Source organism: Vanessa atalanta, chromosome 20 (genome assembly GCF_905147765.1).
Source record: "Vanessa atalanta chromosome 20, ilVanAtal1.2, whole genome shotgun sequence".
Lineage (NCBI taxonomy): Eukaryota > Metazoa > Arthropoda > Insecta > Lepidoptera > Nymphalidae > Vanessa > Vanessa atalanta.
This window is the reverse complement of record NC_061890.1, coordinates 4,889,150-4,913,763: the sequence shown is the minus strand read 5'-3', so window position 1 is coordinate 4,913,763 and position 24,614 is coordinate 4,889,150. Positions and strand designations below refer to the sequence as shown.

The 24,614-nt window shown below is 30.9% G+C and overlaps 1 protein-coding gene across 1 annotated transcript; it reads right to left on the bottom strand.

The window, feature by feature from the left end:
- Positions 1-1,594: 1,594 nt before the first annotated feature.
- On the bottom strand, positions 1,595-23,661 carry LOC125072108. The gene is made up of 14 exons (XM_047682620.1): positions 23,597-23,661; positions 22,921-23,010; positions 21,468-21,678; positions 21,008-21,126; positions 19,394-19,575; positions 11,559-11,766; positions 10,588-10,795; positions 9,259-9,377; positions 8,814-9,015; positions 4,870-4,892; positions 4,567-4,662; positions 3,467-3,701; positions 3,052-3,170; positions 1,595-1,995 (listed from the first exon to the last, which is right to left on the bottom strand). Exons 2-14 carry the CDS (start codon positions 23,003-23,005, stop codon positions 1,763-1,765), a joined length of 2,040 nt encoding a protein of 679 aa, XP_047538576.1. The 5' UTR covers positions 23,006-23,010; positions 23,597-23,661; the 3' UTR covers positions 1,595-1,762.
- Between the last annotated feature and the right edge of the window lie 953 nt (positions 23,662-24,614).

Here is a 24,614-nt window from a genome sequence, read left to right as displayed (position 1 = left end):
TTTAGAAAATATTCAATTTTTCACAAACGTAGTATATATAGGGTATTATTTGCGATACCTTCTCTTGTTACAGCGAGAAATTTCTTGCACAAAACAAGAATACTAAAGAGACCTCCGTGGACGAGTAGTGTGTACACCGGTTTTCATGGGTACGCCACTCCGAGGTCCCGAGTTCGATTCCCGGTCGAGTCGATGTAGAAAAAGTTTGTATGTTTTCTATGTTATCTGGGGTCTGGGTGTTTGTGATACCGTCGTTACTTCTGATTATCCATAACACAAGTGCTTTAGCTACTTACATTGGGATCAGAGTAATGTATGTGACGTTGTCCAATATTTATTTATTTATTACCAGAGAAAAAGACAAACAATCCTTTATATCTCTATTGCAATCCTATTGACCTTAAAGGGTTTAAGGTTGAATTTACAAAAGCTAAAACTTATACAACTGAGTTTAATTATGATACATCGCGATCTGAATACCATATATGTAATGTCAAAATAAGAACTTCGATAAAAAAAAAAAAAAAATTAGCTTTCCAGTGAATTTAATTAAAAAAATTTGTTCATGAAAATCCTTGTTCTCATCTACGTCATAAAAGAAAAAATTATAACGTCAAAAAAGACAAGAAAAGAACAAAATTTGATGCTTCTAGAACAATCGGCTTAACCCGTCGTGCGTTTTCAGTCAGTCAGTCAGTATTAAAGTTTTATTAAATAGATTGCTGGTAACTCTTAAACATATTTTCGAACTGTTGGTGAAATAAAACTCGTAGTTAGGGTTTTTTATTTATTTATAATAACAACAATCAATATGAAAACATAATAGATCTTTCTTTTTTTTTTTTTATAGTATTTGAATGGCGCCCTTAACTTAAATAAAGTAACTAATTTACTTTGTACAATAGTCACGTCACAGTAAATTATTACATTTTAACATAAATAATGTTTAATTCATTATGTGATATAGGAACAGAATAATGAGGTCAAATAAATTCTTATGCTAGAAAAAAAATATCCACTTCCTATTTTATTGGAACGAAGTTCTTCAACACGGCTTACAATAGAGTGAACTGGCAGAAAACGTCACGTAAAGAAAATGCTTTATGGTTTAGGTGACATTTTCCCCTCTCTCTCTTTTTCTTTTTTTATAAAACCGTTTAGAATAGAAAGAGACAGAGATATTTTATTTAAACTTATTTTTTTAATAACAAAAAATATTTCTTGTTTTTTAGTTATTTTTAAACGTTGTTAGTTTATTTCATTGCGTCTGTTATTTAAAACATAATATAGCGAAAGCAACTTCGTTCCGACCGGTTGTACCACGACACCTGCGGCTTTTTAGTATTTTACCTTATGCCTATATAAATAAAAAAAATAGTGTAATTAGATAACATAAAAACATTGTTAACATGGTTTTAGCAAACAGTAATAAATTAAATAGAGATTTCGATATAATATTTTATTTAATAACGTACTAAGTAATTTGTTCTTTAAATATATTTTTATAATATTGGACAACATCACATACATTGTAATGTATGTGATGTTGTCCAATATTTAAAAATGTAATAGTTTTTTTATTTCTTATGCTAAGTGTAGGTAGAGATTTTTTTTCTTTAGCATTATTTTCAATGGTTTTGAGTATTACACGTCTTTGATATAGCTAAAAGATGTATGTATGTAAAAGATTTATGTATTAAAAAAATGAATGAATAAAAACAAGACAAAATTAAAATAAAAAATTTGAATATATAGTTCCTTGTTATCTAGATCCTGATTGTTCAAATACCTTCATTAAATCGTTCTCGGAAGATGGGAATGGCGAGTAATGATTCCAGTTCTGGATTTCTTCGAACAAAGCATTTCCAGGGCACTCAGTGTCTCTAACTTGCCTGTGTCCAACTAACTTGTAATCGTTTTTAATGTAACCCATTTCAACTCCCGCTGCGATCAACGCTTGTGCTGTTTTTAATTGTTGAGTCGGTGGAATTGAATCTAAAATGAATTTAAAATTAAAATTAAATGCTGTGCAACTTAGTCCACAATATTTAACATCTATAAATATTTGTATGTTGAGCAATATCTCTTATTTTAAAAATAATGTTTAGATCACGTAAATGGCAATAGCATGTCACAGAAACCTAAGATTTTTTAAATACGATCACGTGATATATTTCATTATAAATAAATTGAGCACTTAAAAACTCTATCAAAAAGAATTAACTTCCCTCGTTCTTTAGTTAACATCCATTGTTCTACCCACTGAGCAACATCAGCTCAATAGTACTCATTACAGACGAAAGAAGCAAAACCTTTTTGCGTTATTATCGTTTTATTCAAACATTACATATAATTACGGTTACATTCTATATTTAATTTTTTTCACTCATTTTTAATTTCACGTACCGATAATCGAATTCATTTGTAGAAAAAGTAAAAATTAAAGGTCAAAAAGGTAAATAACGTGTTCAAAAATTGAGGAATTAAATAGAATTATTTATACGAAAGCGAAGTCAGAAATCATACCGACAATTGTCGAATCAATTAATATAATATCACACAATACGTTGACGCATTTAGTTGTCATGACTTCTAACATTTAGCTTCAGTAAATAAATGATAATACATCGTCATGATTATGTAATTAAATCTTTCTGTCACTCTATGTTAATGACTAAAGTATTGTTTGATAAAATGTAGGCATATTATACATTTCCATTATATTTAGAACGTAATAATTCATAAATGATGTTGAATGATGCGCCGTCAATAAGATGAATCAGTGAACCGTGAAGCAGTCAAAGAACAGCAATTAGACAATTGACAAATTACAAAGACTAATTATGTTCCAGTGAATAATTCCAATTGTGCTCGTTACGATAAATAGTTTTAATATGCGAGAGTTTAATTTTTTCCAAGTTACTTATTGTAATAAATAAGAAAACTTTCATTTATATGGAAGAAGTAATTTTATATCGTATCGTATATTTATGTGATTACAAAATTTATAAGCATGATAAAGTGGTGACTTCACAATAAGTCTATACTTACTTGACCAATCTCCAATCAGGCATATTCCAATGCTAACGTTGTTGAAATGCAGAGCATGTGCACCCAAGACATCCCATCCTCTTCCCTCATACGCCACACCGTCTCCGCCTACGGCAAAACTGGAAAATATTTTTAAAATATTTAGAGTAGATATTGACGATGATGTTCTGTCGGATTTCGGTCAAGATGTCATGCTCAAGAGAAAATTGTGCAGGACGTATTAAAGTGTACAAGTGTGTGCACAAACAGAAGTGTTTCTCATAATCTAATGGAATAGTAAACCTAACACTAGTGGAAAGTGGTAGGTGTCAACTAGTTTTTGAGGCACGATAGTCTAAACACTGCTTCGTAGACATGAAAATCTCAGCAGGCGCTCTCATTCTCGACCGCAAAACCCAATAAAATTTTTACTCACTTGTATCCAATGTCCCACCAATGTCTGTCATCCATGTGGAAATTCTGCATTTCCCTCATAGATTGACAGCATTGTCTGTTATCACGACACACTGGTGGTATATTCGAGTGATGGATCACTACGAATGGCACAGGCACAGATAATGGCAACTTTTCCTTAGCTGGTCGCGCTTGCCATTGTGCTCGTGTTGTAAAGGGAAAGTCGTATGTTTGCACTTCGTTCCCTATAAGATCCACTGAAATTAAAAATTAAACACTTGGTCATGTGACAATGTTTGTTCGACGTAAAAAAAATTACGAAATGAATTATAGTACATTTATTTATGCTGCGTCTCGCGACCCCGACAGCGTCAAAATCGCATAATTTATACGTCTATATCCAAATCAGAGCCTCAAATTACATAATCATCGGGTTCCACTGAACCTGTTTAGTCGCAATGATCTTAGAACGAGTCCGGACAGTAGCCCTGTCAGGGCACATCTTACTCATTTATAAATAAAATGGAATAAATCTTGTCTAGACTCGTGTAGTTTCCGTTTCCGAGTTCTGATACACAAAGTACAATATGAAGTGTCATAGTGTCACCGGATACTGATCCGGTTCGTTAACAGGCAAACAGACTTATTTATAATTCTACGTAACGTTTATGTATGGATATATTAGTAATGGGAGTTCACCTTATTCTAGTTTTATAATTATATATACGGCTTTTGTTGTCGTTGCATAGACAAAAAATAAACCAGTTTGTTGAAATAAAAAAAAAACCAAAGTATTTAATATATAGTTGGTGTAATTTTGATGTAACCAAACAAATAATTTAACTTTTGAATTCTAATAAAATTAAGTCTGGTACCCATTCGTATACAACTGGTATACTATTCTCGAACTATTCAAATCAAAATGCCGATTAAATAAATATTATGGAAGTCAAATATTTTTCCTTACGATATAAATAATAGATATAAAATATTGTCATAATTTGAAATTTATTATGTTGGCAGATGAGACGGAAATAACTACCCTACTAGACGATTAAAATATTTCTAACAAGTAACGTAAAATTATGTATTTTAATATGAAACTATTAAATAATTACTCACTTGTAAACATAGTAGGCGCTCCAACAACAGCTGCCAATCCCTGTGAGCTCAGCATTAGTGCGAGAAGGAACAACATCTGGTAACTGATACCGTAACCTGAAATTATTTCACGAATTAAAAACGTAAATTGTTTTTGTTTAATTCATATCAAGTATAATGTACGATATGATTTTCTGATATTTTGTTTTATAAAAGATTATTTCAATATATTATACAGATACTCGAGCGTTATCAGGTATAAACTTATCAGCGTCAACATGGTTTTATTTTATTCATAAATTTTCAACATTAGAAAATACCTACATGTACACTTATAACGATATTTGCTATCGGTCATTCATAATTTAGTTGCACTATTAAAGCAGTTTATTTAATTCGTATAATTATTACGAACGTATGGAATTATCCATCCATACAACATTTACACGTGTCACAAAGATTAGTTATTTTTATTAGATGACATTCATTGAACAAAAATGTAAAATATAAATACTAAATTATAATAATAATCGGACTCTATTGCTCTATAAAGAAATGATTAACTCGTTAAAGATGTTCCATTGAAAAAAATGTTACAAATATATTGTTTTTTTTTTAAAAGAAATCTGTTGTTCTAAAAATATATTATTAACACAATTCCTAAGTGCATATTCCCTTGTGCCTTAACAATTTATAAATAAAAAAAAATTAAATAGGGTATTTAAAAATGTATCAATACACACCTTTATATAAGAACTAGGAGAAAAGAATAAAAAAAAATCAGAGAAAGGAATAATTTAAATTGCCAATTCGAATAACAGTGTATAACAAAAACAAATAAACACTAGCAATGTCACAGACGAAGAAACGAGTTTGAGCAAAAGTTTGTTTTAAACTACCGGTCCATGCTTTGGCAGTAGAGACCGTATTATACAAATTATATTCTGAGGTAGGTATGTATATAGTCATCTGTTCGCGTAGGTTAATCCCCGCTGTTTAATAAAAAGTAAGAAAAAATAACTATTATAATTAAACATTAATTTATAAAATTGAATGAATGATCTAAATTGTAATGTTAACATTATTCCTAAAAACTCACAAAAAACTTAGAAAAAACTGTAAATATTAGTTAGTATTAGTTATTAAGATATTATTTAATTAAGAATTTTTTATGTCATTTAGTTTTACTGAATTCTTTTTTTATTTCGTTTTAATTATTGTAGTTTTTTAATCGTTTGCAACGTATAACAATTAGATAGCCACGGGTTAAATTAATTTGCAATTACAATTTAATTGATACACTCCAAGCACTTTGACTAAAATGTTTTTAAGTTGAATCGTGTCAAAACTAAAACATAATTTATAACGTTTTATTTTTGAATAAACAATAATAAACTGCATAAATTAATGCTTTCAATTAATTAATTAAAACGGTGTCAAGTTGTAATATACTGAACCGTTTCATTCTATTTCGTTAAAATCTTTGTATAATCTCAGGATAATTTTAAAGCGGATCCCTTTTTTAAATAAAACTATTTCATGCATCAATCGCTTGCCTTTATCCCATTCATTTGGGGTTATGCTATATTTTTGGTTTTATTCGTTAAGTAATTATGCTGTCGGATATGACACCCATGATTAAGCTGGGATCTCACTAGCTGTTCTTCCTGACTTCTTCCGGTTGAAATAATATTTAGATATATTCACCAATTGTAGTTGGTACTAATGTAAACCATCCAGGAACCCATTCATCACATCACATTAGCAGCTTGTAAATTTCCCACTGCTGGGCTAAAGCCTCCTCTCCCTTTGAGGAGAAGGTTTTGGAGCATATTCCACCACGCTGCTCCAATGCGAGTTGGTGGAATGCACATATGACAGAATTTCGTTGAAATTAGACACGTGCAGGTTTCCTCACGATGTTTTCCTTCATCACCGAATACGAGATGAATTATAAACACAAATTTAGCACATAAAAATTCAGTGGTGCCTGCCTGAGTTTGAAACCGAAATAATCGGTTAAGATGCACGCGTTCTAACCACTGGTCCATCTCGACTCTCCATACAAATACACAAAAAAAATCATCGTAAGCGATCTAACCGTTTTGGAGTTGAGTTACACACGTGCAAAAGTTTTTAATGTATTCAGTCACATACGATACGACACGTCGGTTAATAAGATTTAACCTTATTGGTCGACCTCATATCAAGGTACTTTTGCTCTTATACCTAGTTTTATGCAACTTACTTTACAATTTTAACAACAACACAAATGATATCGGACGAGATTTAAAAGTCTTAATATTTCTTTCTTTTCGACCGTATCTTTAATTTTATAGTACACAATACGTGGCTCTTTTGCTATTTGGGTTCAGCCTTTGCATTTTTAGAAACGATCTTATATTATATGATAGAAGTTCAAATTAAGCTTTCATAAAATATGGTATATATTTAAGAATATGAGTCCCGTCTTACTGTTTGAATTTAACTATGTACTGTATATTTTTAGCTATAGATTTTTCTGCCATTTATTGATATAAAGTAATAGCCTGAAATGTCCCACTAATGGGCAAAAGTCTCTCATTTCGTTGGCACTTATTCCACCAAAATGGATTGGTTATATTTGTTCACGCATATTTCAGATTTTATGCAACGCATGCAAGTTTCGTCACTAAGTATTTCTTCATCGCCAAGCACGAATTGAATTGCCTATCATGGCCACTTAACTTAAAAATCACGTGCTCTAACTACTTAGCCACCTCAGTATATTTGTCGGTGTATCGTACAGTAATTATCACTTGTCGACTCGATTGTACTACATAACTAGTTCGGTTCAAAACTTATTACATATAAAACAGCCCGCGGTACTCGAACCTTTATTTGCTTTTATAATTATGATACTCTATAGCCATTTCGGAAATTTGTTATAAATCGTATTTAAATCGTAGTTAGCATGAAATCTTACCTCATTGATTGCGAAGTGCCAAGTGTTGAGATTTTAAATATTTTATATTAAATTTTATTGTTCGAGAAAAAAATTATTCGAAAAATATTCATAATTGTCAATTTATCATATTTGGATAATAGACTTTATTTGCTTAACTGACTCGTTGATCTAGCTACCTTATAAGGGTGCAAACCTGATTTTGGAAGAAGATCCCGGCTCGATTAAATAAAAAGTTATTAGATTTTTCTAAAAATTCCGCCTGGTCTTTTGTACCTTGGATGAGCTCATATTCTCGCGTATAAATCATGTTAACCGTTGCTCCTACGCCTGCTTTAGTGACGTAGCTATGCCAAATTAACCAATGCGGTCGCATGAGATCCTTGATTCTAGGGGGTCGCAGCGAATAAAAAACTATACTCTTAGTTTACAGTTTTATTTTTATTTTGAAGGCCCTCATTGATGTTTAAGTGTATGTGTGTGTGACTGAGATTTCTATTGTTGAAGCTTGAACTTCAACCACTGCTGGGCGAGTGTGGTGGACTATTTATTTATATATTTTTAACTAAATAATTAAAATACTTATATTAGTTAAAGTTGTTGTCTTTGAAAACCTTATATAACTTACATTGAACATAAAATATGATAAAGTTTGTAAACTTATGTAAATGTAAACTGAAAACTATAAAATCACGTATATATATTTATACGTATACACATATACACTGCACATACCTAAATAAATAAATATTCACATTTACTATCTTAAAAATTAGTTATTTTATTTGTTGACTTTTAACCCTATTTAATTCCCCTTTCTTATGGATTCGCAGAAAACAGTAAAACGAGAAACAAATGTGTTTATTAATACTTTACTCTCAATTTTCTGGAAATTAAGATACAGGTACACTTTTAATTATTATATTGTTTATTATTATTTTAAGTTAACTCATATATTATGTAAAATTTCTATGTCAAAGGGATCAGTAGTTATTGTGGCTTCGATTAAAAAAAAAAAACTTTTTTAATCATCATCAATTATCATCAATCGTCAATTTATTGATGTGATAAAAAAATAAATATAATCTAATAGGACTAGAATTATCAGAAAATGCTTACAAATGTTAATTATTAAACTAATTAAAACGTTTATAAAAATGTCCAAAATATTTTAAACATACATAACAGACACTATTTAATAAAACTATCTAAACATATTTAATAAAATTACGTATTTTAAGTATTTGGATTTGTTTCTAAAAATATAAATGGTAATGTAAAGGATATAGGAAATTAAAACTGCAATTTATTATTATTTTCTTAAATTTGTGGTTTATTAAACTTAGTTCCTTCTGAAAAGTGATCCCACTTTGATATGATATTTTGTAGCGCTGTCCCAGGGCATTCAGTAGACATTATTTGACTGTGACCCTTTAACTTGTAATCGGGGCTAATTACACCGTTAACTACACCGGTTTTTATTAAAGCCTTTGTCGTCTTTAACATTTCTTCAGGTGGTTGTTCGACTGCAAAGAATTTTATTTTAATAATATATTTATATACCAGTAACTTACAATAAAAAATGTTTGATAAAATGTAATTTTAAGGTTTAAAAGGAAATTCTATTTTATAATATTAAAGTTTGTATTAAAAAAAAAACTTTATTTATATAAGGTGTCATTAAATAAAGTTGCATTAAATTTGTGATATAATCTTACATATTAATTACGCTTTTATCTAATAATCATATAAATAATAGATTTAATTACCTCTCCAATCTCCAATGAGGCAGATTCCAATGCTAAAGCTATTTGCAGGCCCAGCGTGTATGCCTATCGTGTGCCAGCCTCTTCCTTCATAAGCTCCGCCTTCGCTACCCACGCAAAAACTGTAAAAACAATTCCATTTAGTTTTTTTTTACCTAACAAATGACTAATGCAGCTTCATTATTAATTTACGGTTTTATATATTTGTATTTATAGTGTTTAAATTGATATTTCGTTTTTAAATTAATCTAGACACAGAATAACTTCGAGTAGGAATATCTCGGACTAGTCTCAATAAAAAAAAGTTGCTTGCAAAAAACAAACCAAATCTTTAATTTTTTTTTATACATGAAATGATTTCATAAAATATTTTAATAATCATTCGAATATTAAATTATAATTTATAACTCCAACAAATTTTATTAAGGTCATCTTGACTTGGTTTTGTTACAAAAAAGCAAATTTATTTGTATGTATTTTTAAATGGCAATATTTCTTAGCTTGCCCCTTTGCGGTCGGGATTTAATAATTTTTATGCTTATTTTAATAGCACTATATTTTTATATTGAAGTGTCTCTTTTTATAAATAATAATTTTTGATCGAGTGAAATATCATCGTAATACATTGAAGTCTATAATTTATGTTGTTTTATTAGTAAAATATTTTTTTAGGTATATGTAATACCTAAAAAAATACACTTAAATAATATTATATTAAATATATAATATAAAGTATACAGGTAAGCTGAAATAAGACTGACTTTTGACTTTGACCTTTGTAAATCGATGATTCACTAAATAATTTATTTATAAAACGAATTATCGTAACAAACAATCATAGTTCATAAATGTTTAATTTTACAACAACCTCAATGACCCCTACGACGAGCCTAACTACGTTTCGTTTTTATTCGTATTGATAAACGTTATTTAGTATATCTTAACACTAGTGACGTTCTTGTTTATAAAATTTATATTAAAATTCAAATCGATTAAAATGTAATCGTAAGCGTTCAACAAAAACAAATGAATTAATTGAAGACTATATTCTATTTGTTATTGTTATTTCATTCGCACACTTATAGAACTTTTACGTCGTTATGTAACGTTATTAATCACGTTAAATTACAATAACAATAATAAATTACAAGACATTGTAGTAAAAATATTGAAAACAGACTTCATAAATTTTTCTTATATGATAAATTTAAAAATTATATTTAAATTTTCAATTCACAGTCAGTTATTATGGATATGTTTAGACTTATTTTAAGTCTTTCATTAGGTTTTGTCTGTCTTTGTGTATGTTTAAAATATTAATAGAAAACTTACTTATATCCAATATCACCCCAATCTAATGAATTATGATAGTTTTGCATAGATCGCATCGTAGCCATGCACTGTTCTGTTGTGTTACATGCCTCCGGTATGTACGTGTGGTGTATGACCACATAAGGCACTGGTGTTTTTAATGGTTCTACGTCGGTAGGCGGTTTGGCACCCCAGTCATCTCTCGAGTATAAAACGTATGATTCTTCACCTAGAAAGGATAATATAAATAAATACAGGTAGTTTTACACGTAGTTCATTTTAAGCTAAAGTTCTGTATACATGCTTACAATGAGGAAATGTGAAAAATTTAATGAAAATTTTATAACTAAAGATAAAAAAAATACTACATCAAATATACCTTTATGACATATATCACTATACACTATCGTTTTTATTATTGAAATAAATTAATCTAAACTTTTCGATTAAACATTGTACATATGTAAAAGTATTGCCTTTTACATATGTACAATGTTTAATCGAAAAGTTTTACTTTGTTACTCGGAGGATCGGAATTGCGATTCAACGGCGTAAATTTTCATGATTTGTACATTAACTATTTTTATTTTTTATTTGAAATAACGGCCTTAATGTAAATAAATTTTATGTAACAAAAATAATGTATTTTGTATATACATTATAATATTTACATATATTTAGAATGTTGGTATGAGAGATTTGTGAATCAGAATAACGTTAGCAGAAATATTTGCGGCGTATATTATATTATATTTCTGATCTAAATCACAATCGCAATAATTAAGAAACTGAAAAAAATCATACATCAATCAAAATACATTTAAAATAATAATAATTATAAAGATTGCTCGTGAAACCTTTGTATCTGAATAAAAAATAAATGAAAAAAGGGTAAAGCTGTTGGAATAGGTGATTTTAATTTTTAGCATCATATTTTAAAAAAATGCACTCGTTGGAATTCGGGGCAAAGGTATATTAAAAAAAAAACTTACCTATACGTTTAGGATGGCTATTAACAGCATACATATTAACTATTAATAACACTAAAACTTGATAAATTATAAAAGCTGACATTTCAACTGAATTGGTTCGACAGAACACCAAGTCTTGTTCGTCCTCAAGCTCACTATAATGATCGTTTATGAAAACCTTCCTTATATGATCAATTTCAAAGTGCGGTACTTTCCCATGTTGAAACCGTTAAAACAATTAAACACTAAGTCACCACGTGTGCGCTTAAAAGTACTCAATTGAATTACGTTAGGAATTGTGAGTAAGTAATTTTTATTCGCAAGCTGTATAATAATATATTTATAGATAAGGCGAGTATAAGTTCTTACAAAGGTTATTTCAATAATGTTTTGGAACATTATTTTTATATCGATGTCATCTCAATTATTTTTAAATTGATATCGTCACCCGACCCGTATTTATTTACTCGAGATAGCTCAGTGGATAGTAGATAACCGAAGGATACGAGTTCTAAGTTTGCCGTGCATTTTATGTTTATAATTATTTTCGTGTAAGCTGGTAAAGAAATGAAATACCTATATGTTAAATAAATTTGCCACATGTGTATAAAAGGTCACTAGGCTAGCTAAAATAGCAAAAATTGCTAAATAAACTCCTTAACAGAGGACAGGAGGTCTATGCCCAGCAGTGGGTTTATGGACTGTTGTTATTTTAGATTATATTTATGTACAATGACAACAATACATCGCCTATTCTATTAAGCTGCAAAATAAGTCAACATATGATATCTTTTTACTTTAGTATTGTAAATATTCACTATATTATATCGCTTGACCTTTCACATTTTTAATATTTAGGTATGTTATATGTTTGATAATATGATGAATCATCATATATATAGAGTCTATAATGAGTCACCAGACTAGGTATTATAAAACTAATTGTATGTCTGTTCGTTTGTTTGGTAAAGATTTGAGTTTAAGTAAAGTAAGAACTATTAGTATATTTATATGAAACTTTTCGACCTCATAACTTGTGCCTTAAGAAATACATTTAAGCATTATATAAATATTTTATTCATTTTTAAGTATGGGTTGGCGGTTAGGTATGGGGGCAATGGGCCACCTAATGGTAAATAATTCCTTATACCTCCAATGCGCCACTGACCCTTGGAAACGGAAATGTTATGTCCCTTGTGCATGTAGTAACACTGGCCACTCACCCTTTAAAACCGAACACAATAATAGTATTGCTGTTTATATATTTATAAATACACTTATTTGTTTGTAATATCTAACGAATATGTGGTATCTATCTAGGGCTAGGGCTTGCAAAAAGCCCTACCACGGAATTTAGATGTAAGTATAATTATGACTGTTGCAATACAGGGTGTTAGGAATATAATACCCGGGCACCGCGCGTAAGTGGACGATTCGCCGATAATGGTCGAGTCTTTATTATATGTTTCTTAGACCAACAATGAGGCGCCCCAGAAGGTATCTTAAAAATTATTAGAAGGGTGCTAATTGTACTTTAGACTGGGCTCTCTATTCTACACTTTATTTTTATAATATCCGTGGAGTGACTCATCATACTCTCAACATATACATATTATCATACATATAACAATTAAAAATGTGAAAGGTCAAACGATATAATATAATTATTATGCTAAAACTTTCGAAAGCGTTTATCGGTCAAACTGTCGTGTGAAATTTACACATATATTTCAGTCTTGAAATAGTAGGATGGTATAAATGAAATTATTTTTTGTTAAAATTTTTAGGATTTATAGTGTTTCCTTATAATAGCATCAAATATAAATATAGTATATATACATTTTTAAATTTAATTGTCACTTTCAATCCGTCATTCAGAAGTGGCAGACATGTTAAATGAAGCTTGCAGAACAACAAAAATTTAATACCGGTTTGCTGGTTACGTGCACGGAGATTTCTGGGCGGTAGGATCTTGTGGGGGTGTCTGTTATCCTGTGCTCTGTTTGAACATGTTGTTTAAATACGAACATAGCATATCTTAGATGCAACAATTAGTGGCGCAATTACGGTTTAAATTTCTTGCAACACCAATGTTTATGCATGAAGGTTGACTACTTAACGTCAAGTGTCTCGTTAATTGCAACGGCTCACTCAACCTTCATGATTATAGTGACTTGGTGGTAGAATAATTTATGAGTGGATAGTTCCTACCCAGTAAAACAAACCATAGAATTCTATAACCGGACTAAGAATAGTTATTATTTTAGATTATGATGTGAATATTAAATTAAATATCTTTCCAATTTTGAGCAGGGCCTTCGATACATTTGATGTACAGGGTCCATTGGCGTGCTTTGGAGGCTAAGACCGACGCACCGACCGACGCACCGACCGTGATGGCAAACGGCATGATTTATTTGGTCATGTTCTCTGTCTCCGTTCTCTGTGCCATCATGTGATCGTGGCACTTATTCTATATATATACTTATAAATAGACGGACGGGAAAATGCTCCACTTGAGAGTAAGCGGTCATTACTACCAATGTAGGAATTTTATATAATTGAAAGATGTTGCGTTCATTTTCGATGTACTTACACTGGTTCACTACCCGTTAAACTGGAACACAATATTAAAATAAGTAGTAGTAGTAAGTAGTAATAATAAGTATAGCTGTTTTGCAAGAGGTAATGTTTTGAGTGGGTGGACCTATGAATTCTCCAATAAGTACCTACATATATCGTTTCTCACCCGGGCGTGCCGTGATCTCCACATATTTTAAGTAAAGCTTATGAATCAATTGAGGATAAATAATCACAATTGTTTGTTATTTGTATAATTTAGCGTCAATCGATTTCAATGAACGCTTATATGATAAGGTGACATACATAATTTGTTAGATACGATTTTATCTACAAAGTACTTTTGACGTTACTTTTATAATTACTAAAGTATATGATTCATGAATAATCATCTCCTATTATACGTTCATTATTACGTCAAACAAAATTGTTGTGTGTGTGTATCACGAATGACTGAGAAGTGATGAATATAGAAAGATATAGTTTAATAATTTAATTTGTCGACTTATACGATTGTCTGCTAATCTGTCTTGGCCGAATTTCTACTGGTTAAATACGCGGGCGACATTATTGTGCTCAAATGTGTGCGCAAACACATCTCTCGGTTCCCTCACTATCACAGGTTGATGAGACGGGATTAAACAAGAGAGATCAGGTTCAGGGTTGCATATACTTTTTGAGGCGCGGTAGTGTAAAACATTAGACAGTTTAACAAAACCGAATTCCTGTTCTATAAATTAAATGTATCTAGATTGATACACAACACAGACATAATATGCACTCACACATAAACTTTTACATTTTTTATTTCTTATTTTACTCTCCTAATAATAATTTACTGACAGAAAAAAATACAAAAATAATAACTGCAATGCGGGATTTGTAATATCTCTAAGTAATTCTAGACCAATAGATCGTTTAATCGTATCTGATCGTTGAGTTTGTATTGCCACAGAAAAAAAAATTGACAAGTACAAATGAGTATTAGATTGATTTTTGAAGGTGTTTAATAAACAACATACATTTGTGATAATTATAATTAATGATGCCATAAAAAGGTTCGGCCATATCGGGCTTCGTGAAGTTAATATAATCGATGACATCAAAATTTAGATATTTCATTAAGATACCACAGATTATTATTCACATGTCATTATACGATATTAAATCGGATTTTTGACAATCTATTGTAATCAGACGATAGGTAAATAAACAAGGTCGGGGAAGAACCTTGTAATTGCTGTTTTACGTTTAATTTTTTACAGTCATTATGTCGTTTCATCCTAAATATTGTAATTCCGGTGATTCTAACAGATATTTATTTATTTATATACATATATTTACCTGCGGATATATTCGCTGGTTACATATTATTTAAATAAACTGCGAAAAATCTGCGAAATTTTAGGTGTTAAATTTTTCGATATCCTATCCTAAGATTTTTCTAAAAGTACTGTATCCCTGATAAGTTTGCAACGTATCCAATCGTTGAGAATCAATTATAATTTCATTTATTTTCACCTTGCAAAAATATCAACATTTAATTCGCCAGGTAACTTAGTGGATATCAGGCGGTTTTGCAAATAGCCGTTGTATATGCTTTGAATACAAATACACCTACACTAGATATTATCTGAGTATTTACTGGTGCAGCAGGAATGAGTGATGGTGATGTTCTTTGAGCCGATTTCAGCTACATGATAAATTATTTACACAGGTGCGTGTCAAAACGCAGACAAAAACTGTAATATAATACAGTATACCGGTAATATACTGTATTACCGAACTGTATTACTGTTCTGTATTACCGAACCATACTATAGGAAAATACATTTTTTCATGCTGTAGAAACCTTTATGTATCTAGATTAATAGTTTAACAGTTAGACTGAATATACTATATAATGAGAAAATCATGTCCGGCGAGCGTTGTTCGCCATATTTAATGGAATTATATGCGAACCCGCCTGGATATTTATCACCCACTCATCAGATATCCTATCACTGAACCGCAATGCTTAGTATTGTTATATTCTAGATTAAATGGTGAGTGATAACATCTTAGCTCCTAAGTTTTGGGGGGTATTGGTGTGTATAAGGAATGGTTAATATTTATTATAGCACCAATGACAGTAGGTGATAAAAACCATTTATCATCAGGTAGCCTATTTTCCGTCTACCTAAAAACATAGTCGTACAACAAAACGTCTACATAAAAAAAAAAAAACTATTTATCAGAACACTTTTTCAATGATTCTGGAAACTTCCTCCAAGCTCTGTAAAAGGATGGAGAAAATGGCATTTTATATCCTTCTTATAAATATGGACTCACACGACAGTTACCTACAGTAATAAAAAAAACATCCGGCAATTTGTCACTATATTTAACAACATCTACATGAAGGTGATGACGTTAGGAGGGTACTAGCTTTTAAGCTATATCTTACTAGTGCTGCGTTGTCCTAATAATTAAAAAAGGTAATACATTTGGTGTGTCGGACTATGACAGTGAGGGACTAAAGTGTATCTGTATTTGTGATATTTCGTGATATTTCGGGAGCAGTTAGCTAATATAATAATAAATTCTAGTGGAACCCTCGTCCTCGGAGCATTAAGTTTGTGGCGAAAAACCTCCTAAATCAACCATAGGCCCACGATGTTAGGTTTAATTATTATTAGTATTATTTAATAATAATGCATAATTATTATAAGAGGATATATGTATTATAAGAAGAGGTCTGAAAGTAGCGCCTATAGCAGAAAAAGTGAAAGGAAACTGTTTGAGTTGACTTGTGAGCCGCAAAGAGGAGATACACGTAACTAAAAGAGGGACGGAGGATGAGGACGACCTAAGAAAACATGGATGGAGTGTTTATGAGGGAGATTCAGATGACGAATAATAAAGGAGAATAGATTGTGACACGGGCAGAGAAAAGAAAGAAAAATGCATAATTAAATTATTAAAAAGCAGTAATATTTGTTTTAAGATACTTGGACGGCGACCTAAAATTTCGATCTGCCTTTTCGAAGTTATGTCCGTATTGGTTTTTCGCTGTTTTCAATTTATATTTGGTAAATTTTGACTTCTTTATTAAAAAGTCAGGGATCTATTTTTGTAATACCATATAGACCGGGAGATGATGACACAAAACACTAGGTCATTTGTACCAATATGGAGGCTCTTCAGGGATCTAATTACGTAAAGGCAAAAAGGAAAATGATGGTCATAGCGCTCGCACCGGCGGCCCAATCGCGTGGGCGTTAGTCGAACGCGTTGGATAAATAACGAGTGTCGAATGATTTGTTCCAAATAAATGCTTGTATTTTCAGATAGTCGAAAAAAAAAAGAAGTAGGCGGTAGCGTAATGCCATACTTCTCGGGTGTGACTTACAGCCCGCCATACCGACGCGAATACATTAATTTAAATAAAACAATTCAATCATTTGTACCAGGCTAATTTTTGCATAGCTAATCATCGTCGAGTAGCCATTCACGAAAATCACCTTACCATACTTTTCCGACAGTTCCCAATGGCCGCCATACCACTGCAAAGGAGTAATTTTTATTTTTCGCCAAACGATTTGTACCACCCTGAAACTTTTTTTAAAAGTTCCCTGAATGATCATAAATTTAAGTCTGATAATGCCATAACTGTGGGAGGTAAAGAACGTGAACAATATTTTTTCAAAATCCTAAGATTTTATTCGTAATTCGAACGATTTGTACCAGTATGGCACAGACCCCTGAAGAACCGCCATTCTGGTATAAATGACCTAATATTTTGTGTCATCATCTCCCGGTCTAATACTATTTATGTTTAACGGACCATTTAAACAGAGCACGCAGATAAAGCAGCTTGGTAGCGCTTTTCCTTCTGCTTTTTTTCACAGATACTATTATTTCCTGCTAAAATATTAATATAAGTGAAAAAAAATATATATATATATTATTAAAATCGGTTCAGAAGTTTCAGACTTTATCGAATCAAATTCATCCAGATCTGCTCTGGCTTGATGGAGTTACAAACATCGGTCCATCCAAACTGCTCAACTGAACATCATAAAATTATACATACCCTTTGTTAGAGGTATAGAAAAGGGCATAGAATATCAACATCTGCCTCGCACTCGAACACGGACGAAACCGCAGGCGAAACCTATTATAATGTCCAAAAAGATTTTAACACGCTTTTTTGTAAAATATTTCATTTCGAATACTGTTAGTAACATTATTATTATTTATGATGAGTATCTCTTGAATATATCATTTAATTCGACTTCATAATAATATGTTATTTCGATAAATATTTTTTATCTGTTAGATATATGCGAAATATTGCTGATTACAATTTATATCGGACGCCATCAGTTCTATTCAATAATTATCAGATTTTTGTCAAGATAAATCTTTGAATGACCGCTACAAGGCTGGGGAAGAACCTTGCAAAGAGCTGAATTACGTGTTTTAGAGGACAAGCGTTTCTCCTCGACTTTGTATGTTATTATTTTTGTTTAATAAATTTGATTGGAGTCGATTTCGTAAATAAAAAACAATGAATTATCGAAATTTAATTACTAAATCTGTTTTGCAAACATTGTTTATTTTGATTTATTAGATAAACATTTGTAGTTAAACGATGCTTTTTCTTTCAAAAGTAAATTGACTGATCACAGAAGGAGAGAAGTTATATGTTTATGAAACAACATATTTAAATATTTTTCAATATATTTGTAGAAATTCGTACATTAAATAACCATTTAAAATAATCTCGCTTACATTACAGACCTACATAATAAAAATCTGTCTATTTGTTATCTAGAGATAAATAAATGATTACAGTATTTATCAAGATTTAAAAATACTACTGCGATTGATGGATTAGTATTGGAAAAAAAGGTAGGTATTATAAAAACACGAGGTGTGTATTTTTAAAAGATGAATGAATAAAAATTTTCCAAACTTGGTAGGATTACGTAATTATGCTAAAATAATCTAGGTGTTAAATAAATTATAAACATGTACGAATTTAAAATGAATTCCTATAGAAAATATTGTCATCTAAAATTGTTTATTTACTGTCACGAGGATATTCTTATTCTTTTTGGTTTTGTTTTGATGTTCACAAATATGTATTTATTAACATATTTTTGTTTGGAGTTTTAAAAAAAAAATTAAAAGTTATGATTGTCTTGTATTTAATAAATAATAATTAATAAATACTATAAAAAGAATTGTCATAGAGGTCACATAAGTGGTGTTAAGTACACCGTTTTCTAAAATTCAGCATCAAAATGATCCCAAGTCGAGATCTCTGCAAAAAGCGCTTCGCCGGGACATTCAGTATTTTTAACTTGTCGGTGGCCAATCAACTTGTAGTTAGGACTGATGATGCCCATCTGTATGCCAGCTGCGATCAGCTGTTTTGTTGTTTGGAGTTGTTGTTCAGGCGGGACGGTTACTGCAATGAAAATATAGTATCGTCAGTACAGATTTTAAAACACGAGAAGCAAAAATTGTTAGAGTGAAAACGCCATCGAGTATCTATCGTACGTTTGTTTATAAGCGTATTGTATAATATTATCATTAAATCAATTAGTAATAACTCGGTTACTTTACAGAAAATGTCTTTAAAGAAGCTGTTGCCCACCTAAATAGGTACTCATCACTCAATTTATCGCTAACCAGTTTTTTTTTTGCGTATTTACAGGCACAAGGAACGTAACATTGTGATTAAAATTTTATCATTGTCACGTAAATTCGTCATCGGTTGAAGGCGCATTGACCGTTTAAGAAGAGAAATACTTAATTCATGTGAGGGCTTGACGACGACGTTAATAAATTATTAAAATAAATATATATTTTTTATATGAATATTGATAAACATGAATGATATTTCTATACATTTAAAATTACAGAAAAGCATATTCTGCTACACTTCTCATATATACAGTTACTACAAAGGATATAAATAAAACTATCTTTAGCTATTTATAACACAATAATATTATATTAAAATTAATTTAACTTGTCTATTCAAAAACATTGCCTCTTGTTGTCTTGTGGATAAAATTACATAAGTTTTTGAGGATGTGATCATATACCTATGTCAAATTATATCTATAAATATATAAATGAGGTATTTTAATGAATCAATTTATAGTGAATACAATGTGTCAATTTACTACGAACTGGTATTCAATTAAAGCTGTGAATGTTTTTAAAGTAATAAAAATGATTGTTTTTAAATAAAACAATACATGACCAATTTAAAACGTTTTCCGCGAAACGGTAGCGTGATGAAACAAACGAATCCAGGAAGGAAGGTCCATCACCTTAAACCTGACAATGGTATATCCCCTTCCATAGAATTTACTATATAAAGTTATTGAGTGCCTGATTTTGAAATTTCAGTTATGAAAGATTATTTTTATAAGGTTATTAAATCTATCAACAAGCGAATGCTACAAAATATGTGAATTTTATGATTATTATTTTTTTTCTTGTATTATTTTCGATTGGTAACGCTTGGCTAATTGCTTATGTGAATAAAAATAATTCCATTTATCTTAAAGTTTGTTGTACGTTTTTAAAAAAAAAAAATTCAAAAAGAAAATGAGGTTATGATAAATCATAATCACGGGTAAACCCGTTGATGATTGGTGACCACTGTCTCCACAAATTAAAATTATTGAAAATTTTAACCATTTGTTCGCAATCTAAGATTATATGACGCTGAAACACTTATAATTTACCATGGCTCACTCACCCGATCGATTCTGATTCAAATTGCATAACTGATGATTATCAATAATCAGACGAGCTGGTACTAAGCGTTATCAGTGTTTTATGCTTTAATCTCAAGCCTATTAGATCACATTTTTCTCACTTACCAGTCCAGTCACCGATCTGTACAATTCCAATGCTAAGACTATTAATGCCGGCCGCGTGCGCGCCAACAAGACCCCATCCTCGTCCTTCATACGCCTGTCCATCGCTGCCAACCGCAAAACTGAACAAAAATTGTTGTATTCGCTTAAACTGGAGATATCATATTATACGGGAGCGTACACACTTCCAGTATCTAGGTAGTTACCACGATTCTTTCGATAGAAAATCCAACTTTTCATCGGCCCAATCTGGGATTTGGACTCAGAACCTCGAGTTTTACGGCCTTATATTTAGCCACTAGGCCAACGAGGCAGTCAAAAGCAGTCTTATTGCATATAGCGATCTTTCGCACTATCTTTGGTGCAAGAAGTTTAATAAGGGAACAGGCAAATCCCGTTATTAGTAAGCCCATAAATATAGACAATTATTCGTATACAATGTTCACTAACATCCAACACTTACTTGTAACCGATGTCCACCCAGCCGTTACCGAATTGGTGATAGTTCTGCATCGATCTCATCGCACGAGAGCATTCGTCGGTACTGTTGCAAGCTCCGGGCTGATACGAGTGATGTATAACTACGTATGGCACCGGTGTGTTAAGATTCGTTGTAGCGCCTTGTGCTGGGTTTGCGCTCCATTCTTCTCGAGATATAAACGGAAAATTGTATACTGAAAATGCAATCAGATGCAAATAGTTATAATTTAATTTATTGCATAAGCCGCGTGATGGCTCTATTTTAGCGGTTTTATATAAATTGCGATCGATAAATATCTTTATTTTATTCAAATTATTTTTTTATAGGATACCTATTGAAATCAATATATCATTTTTAAATTTTCTATTAGTCTTCGATATAAACGCAATGTTAAGAATGACGAGGCATATGACTTGTTACTATGGGTGATTTTCAATTGTCTGAAATAAGAACGATTTTAGTCAACGTATTGAATGTAATATAGAAGCCCAAATTCGATTCAGAACCAACAGACGTGTGACGTATACTATAATTCTAAAATTATTTCACTATTACAATTTATCGAACACTTTAAATTATTAACAAATGAATTAACAGGCGTTTTATTGATTTCGCGCTGTTCATTCCGATCCCAATAAAATATCCGAAATCATAGCTTATGTGCGGACCCATAAGGTAAGTGAAGCTATTAGAAATTGCGCATCAATGTTATAAATGAGAAATTGACTTTTTTCACTTGTTAAAATCACTTGTCAATGATTTGTCACATTTGATATCTGCATTTTTGTACCTATTCGCTTTTAATTTGTTTTTCCGAACATTTTTTTCTAATGATTGTAACAACAGACTTCGAATTATCTGCGACTCACGATTTACCTGGCTTTGATTTAGTGACTTTGTGAACGCAGATTTCGACAGTCTTTGCTTGGTCCGGTTTTTACATAAATTGTAGTTTAGCTAGCGATTCTATGGTATTGTAAGACCAACGGATGCTTGTCTGCTGTATACAGTATTGGATTGTGCTACGTTGATATTAATAAGTATGGCTTTAATTATTTGGTTTCATGAGTTTGAGTGCCAAGTAAAATTTTTTTTCAATGACAATACACACAGAAAATATAACCTCTAAATGGAAAATATATTAAATATTTAAAAAAAAAAATCTTAAAAGTGTCCGGAGTTAATTTATTTTCAAGAATGTCTAAGTGTTTTTAGAACCCAAAAATTAGTGTTTTATGACTGTTTTTCTCAGGCGAACTTGGTATTGGACTATGTAATTTTTGTCGAACATGTTTAGAATTCGTTTTCGACAGCCTACATTTGACATTTTGGGAATATCGATCGAGATGAACATATTTTTTCTCTGCTACTAATTCAACAGAATAACTATTTGATACTGATACACGTTAAGATTACATTATGTATTTAAACTTACAGGATTGGTCCGTAATACGTGGATGAGGTAGACTGTATACTGTGACAGACGCACTTAGGAATATTAAAACTGCTGCTAGAGTCATCTTGTCTGAAATCATATAAATAATTAAATATACTAAGTAAACAATAAGTATACATTAACTAAATTATAATTTTTTAAATCTTTCTTTTCATTTGAGAAATTTGAATTTGGAATGATACTCCATTAAAGATAACTTCAATGCAAAGAATCTAGAAGGAAGAGATAAAAATATGTATACAAATAGATAAATTCGATCAGAAAAAAATATCTTATAAATTTCTACGGATTGGTATCTTACTTGGTGGTTTTTAGATAATATTCCAAATATAGAAATATAATAATGAAAAATATTTCAATCGTATATTTCATTCATTAAGGGCCTATTAAATTACAAAGGTTTTCGTAAGCTTGAATTTTCATCCAAATTATTTCTCGATTCTTTAACTAACTCAAATATTTTTTTCCATTTAATGAACATAAAATAGTTTTTATTTCGTCTTAATTTGAATTTATAGATGTAAGTTACATGTTAATAAAAAATATATTTAATTTATTATGTATAAAATTATAAATTTATACATATTATAAAATTGACATAAACATTATACATATTAGTTAAGATCAAAGTTTGTAAAATTTAAAATAAACTTACCCGACAAGTGCTTAAAGTTGAGTTATGTGCAAACGTTCACAAATACACAAATAATGCGTCTTGAATGGTCCGTTTTTATATGTATATGCTAATGATATGCTAGATAAGTAATCGGTTCTTCACGAAGATTCGGGCGAGATATTTTACTACGATTTGTGATAATGCGATTAATAATATAATTATTAGAAGCCTCTTTAAGCATATCTTCAACGGGTAATCACTTTTCCCATGCACTCGAAATTTGTTGTATAATGGTGATGACCTCATCGTTTTAATTGAATAAAACATAAGCACAACACTTTTGTGAAAAATTATAAGTGATATTTTTCATGTTAGCTTTAATAGTAATTCGTCATAATTGGTGGTTTTGTGCAAGCCTGTCTGTGTAGGTACCACCCACTCATCAGATATTCTACCGCTAAATAACAGTACTCTGTATTGTTGTGTTCCGGTTAGAATGGTGAGTGAGCCAGTGTAATCACAGGCACAAGGGACATAACATCTTAGTTCCCAAGGTTGGTGGCTCATAGGTGATGTAAGGAATGGTTAGTATTTCTTACAGCGCTAATGTCTATGGGTGGTTAGCATCAGGTGACAAATTTGCCCGACTGATCATCGTCCAATAATAATGAACATGTACTATGCTGAGTTTATTTTTTTGTAGCATTTTAAACCTTAATTATCCAAGAGCCGCGATTTCAATCCTGATGCTTGGCTTATCGTCATCCGCACTCCTGACATAATGTTTAAACTTCGATCGAGGGATTTGTAGAAATGGAGGAATTCCTTTAAAAGTAAACATTTATATTATTTATTATTGTCCGTATTGGTTATTGTCACACCAAAAATCAGTTTAATGAAATTATGTACTCGTAACGGGTACAATACGCCTGTAAGTCAGTAACGATTGATATTGATATAGTATAGTAATCAACGGTCACTAACCAGCTATTAGCAATACTTTGTATAGTCGTGGTCAGCTTTGTAGAGTGAGTCAGCCAGTGTAAGGATTACAGGA

What these genes read in the sequence shown, in the direction of transcription:
- LOC125072108 (XM_047682620.1), bottom strand. Translation starts at nt 23,005, where the DNA reads ATGACTCTAGCAGCAGTTTTAATATTCCTAAGTGCGTCTGTCACAGTA. An exon ending in ACAGATCGGTGACTGGACTG is followed by an intron (nt 19,576 to 21,007) that starts GTAAGTGAGAAA and finishes TTTTCATTGCAG; the next exon opens with TAACCGTCCCGCCTGAACAA. An exon ending in ATATCGTTATAAGTGTACAT is followed by an intron (nt 4,663 to 4,869) that starts GTAGGTATTTTC and finishes AAATAATTTCAG; the next exon opens with GTTACGGTATCAGTTACCAG.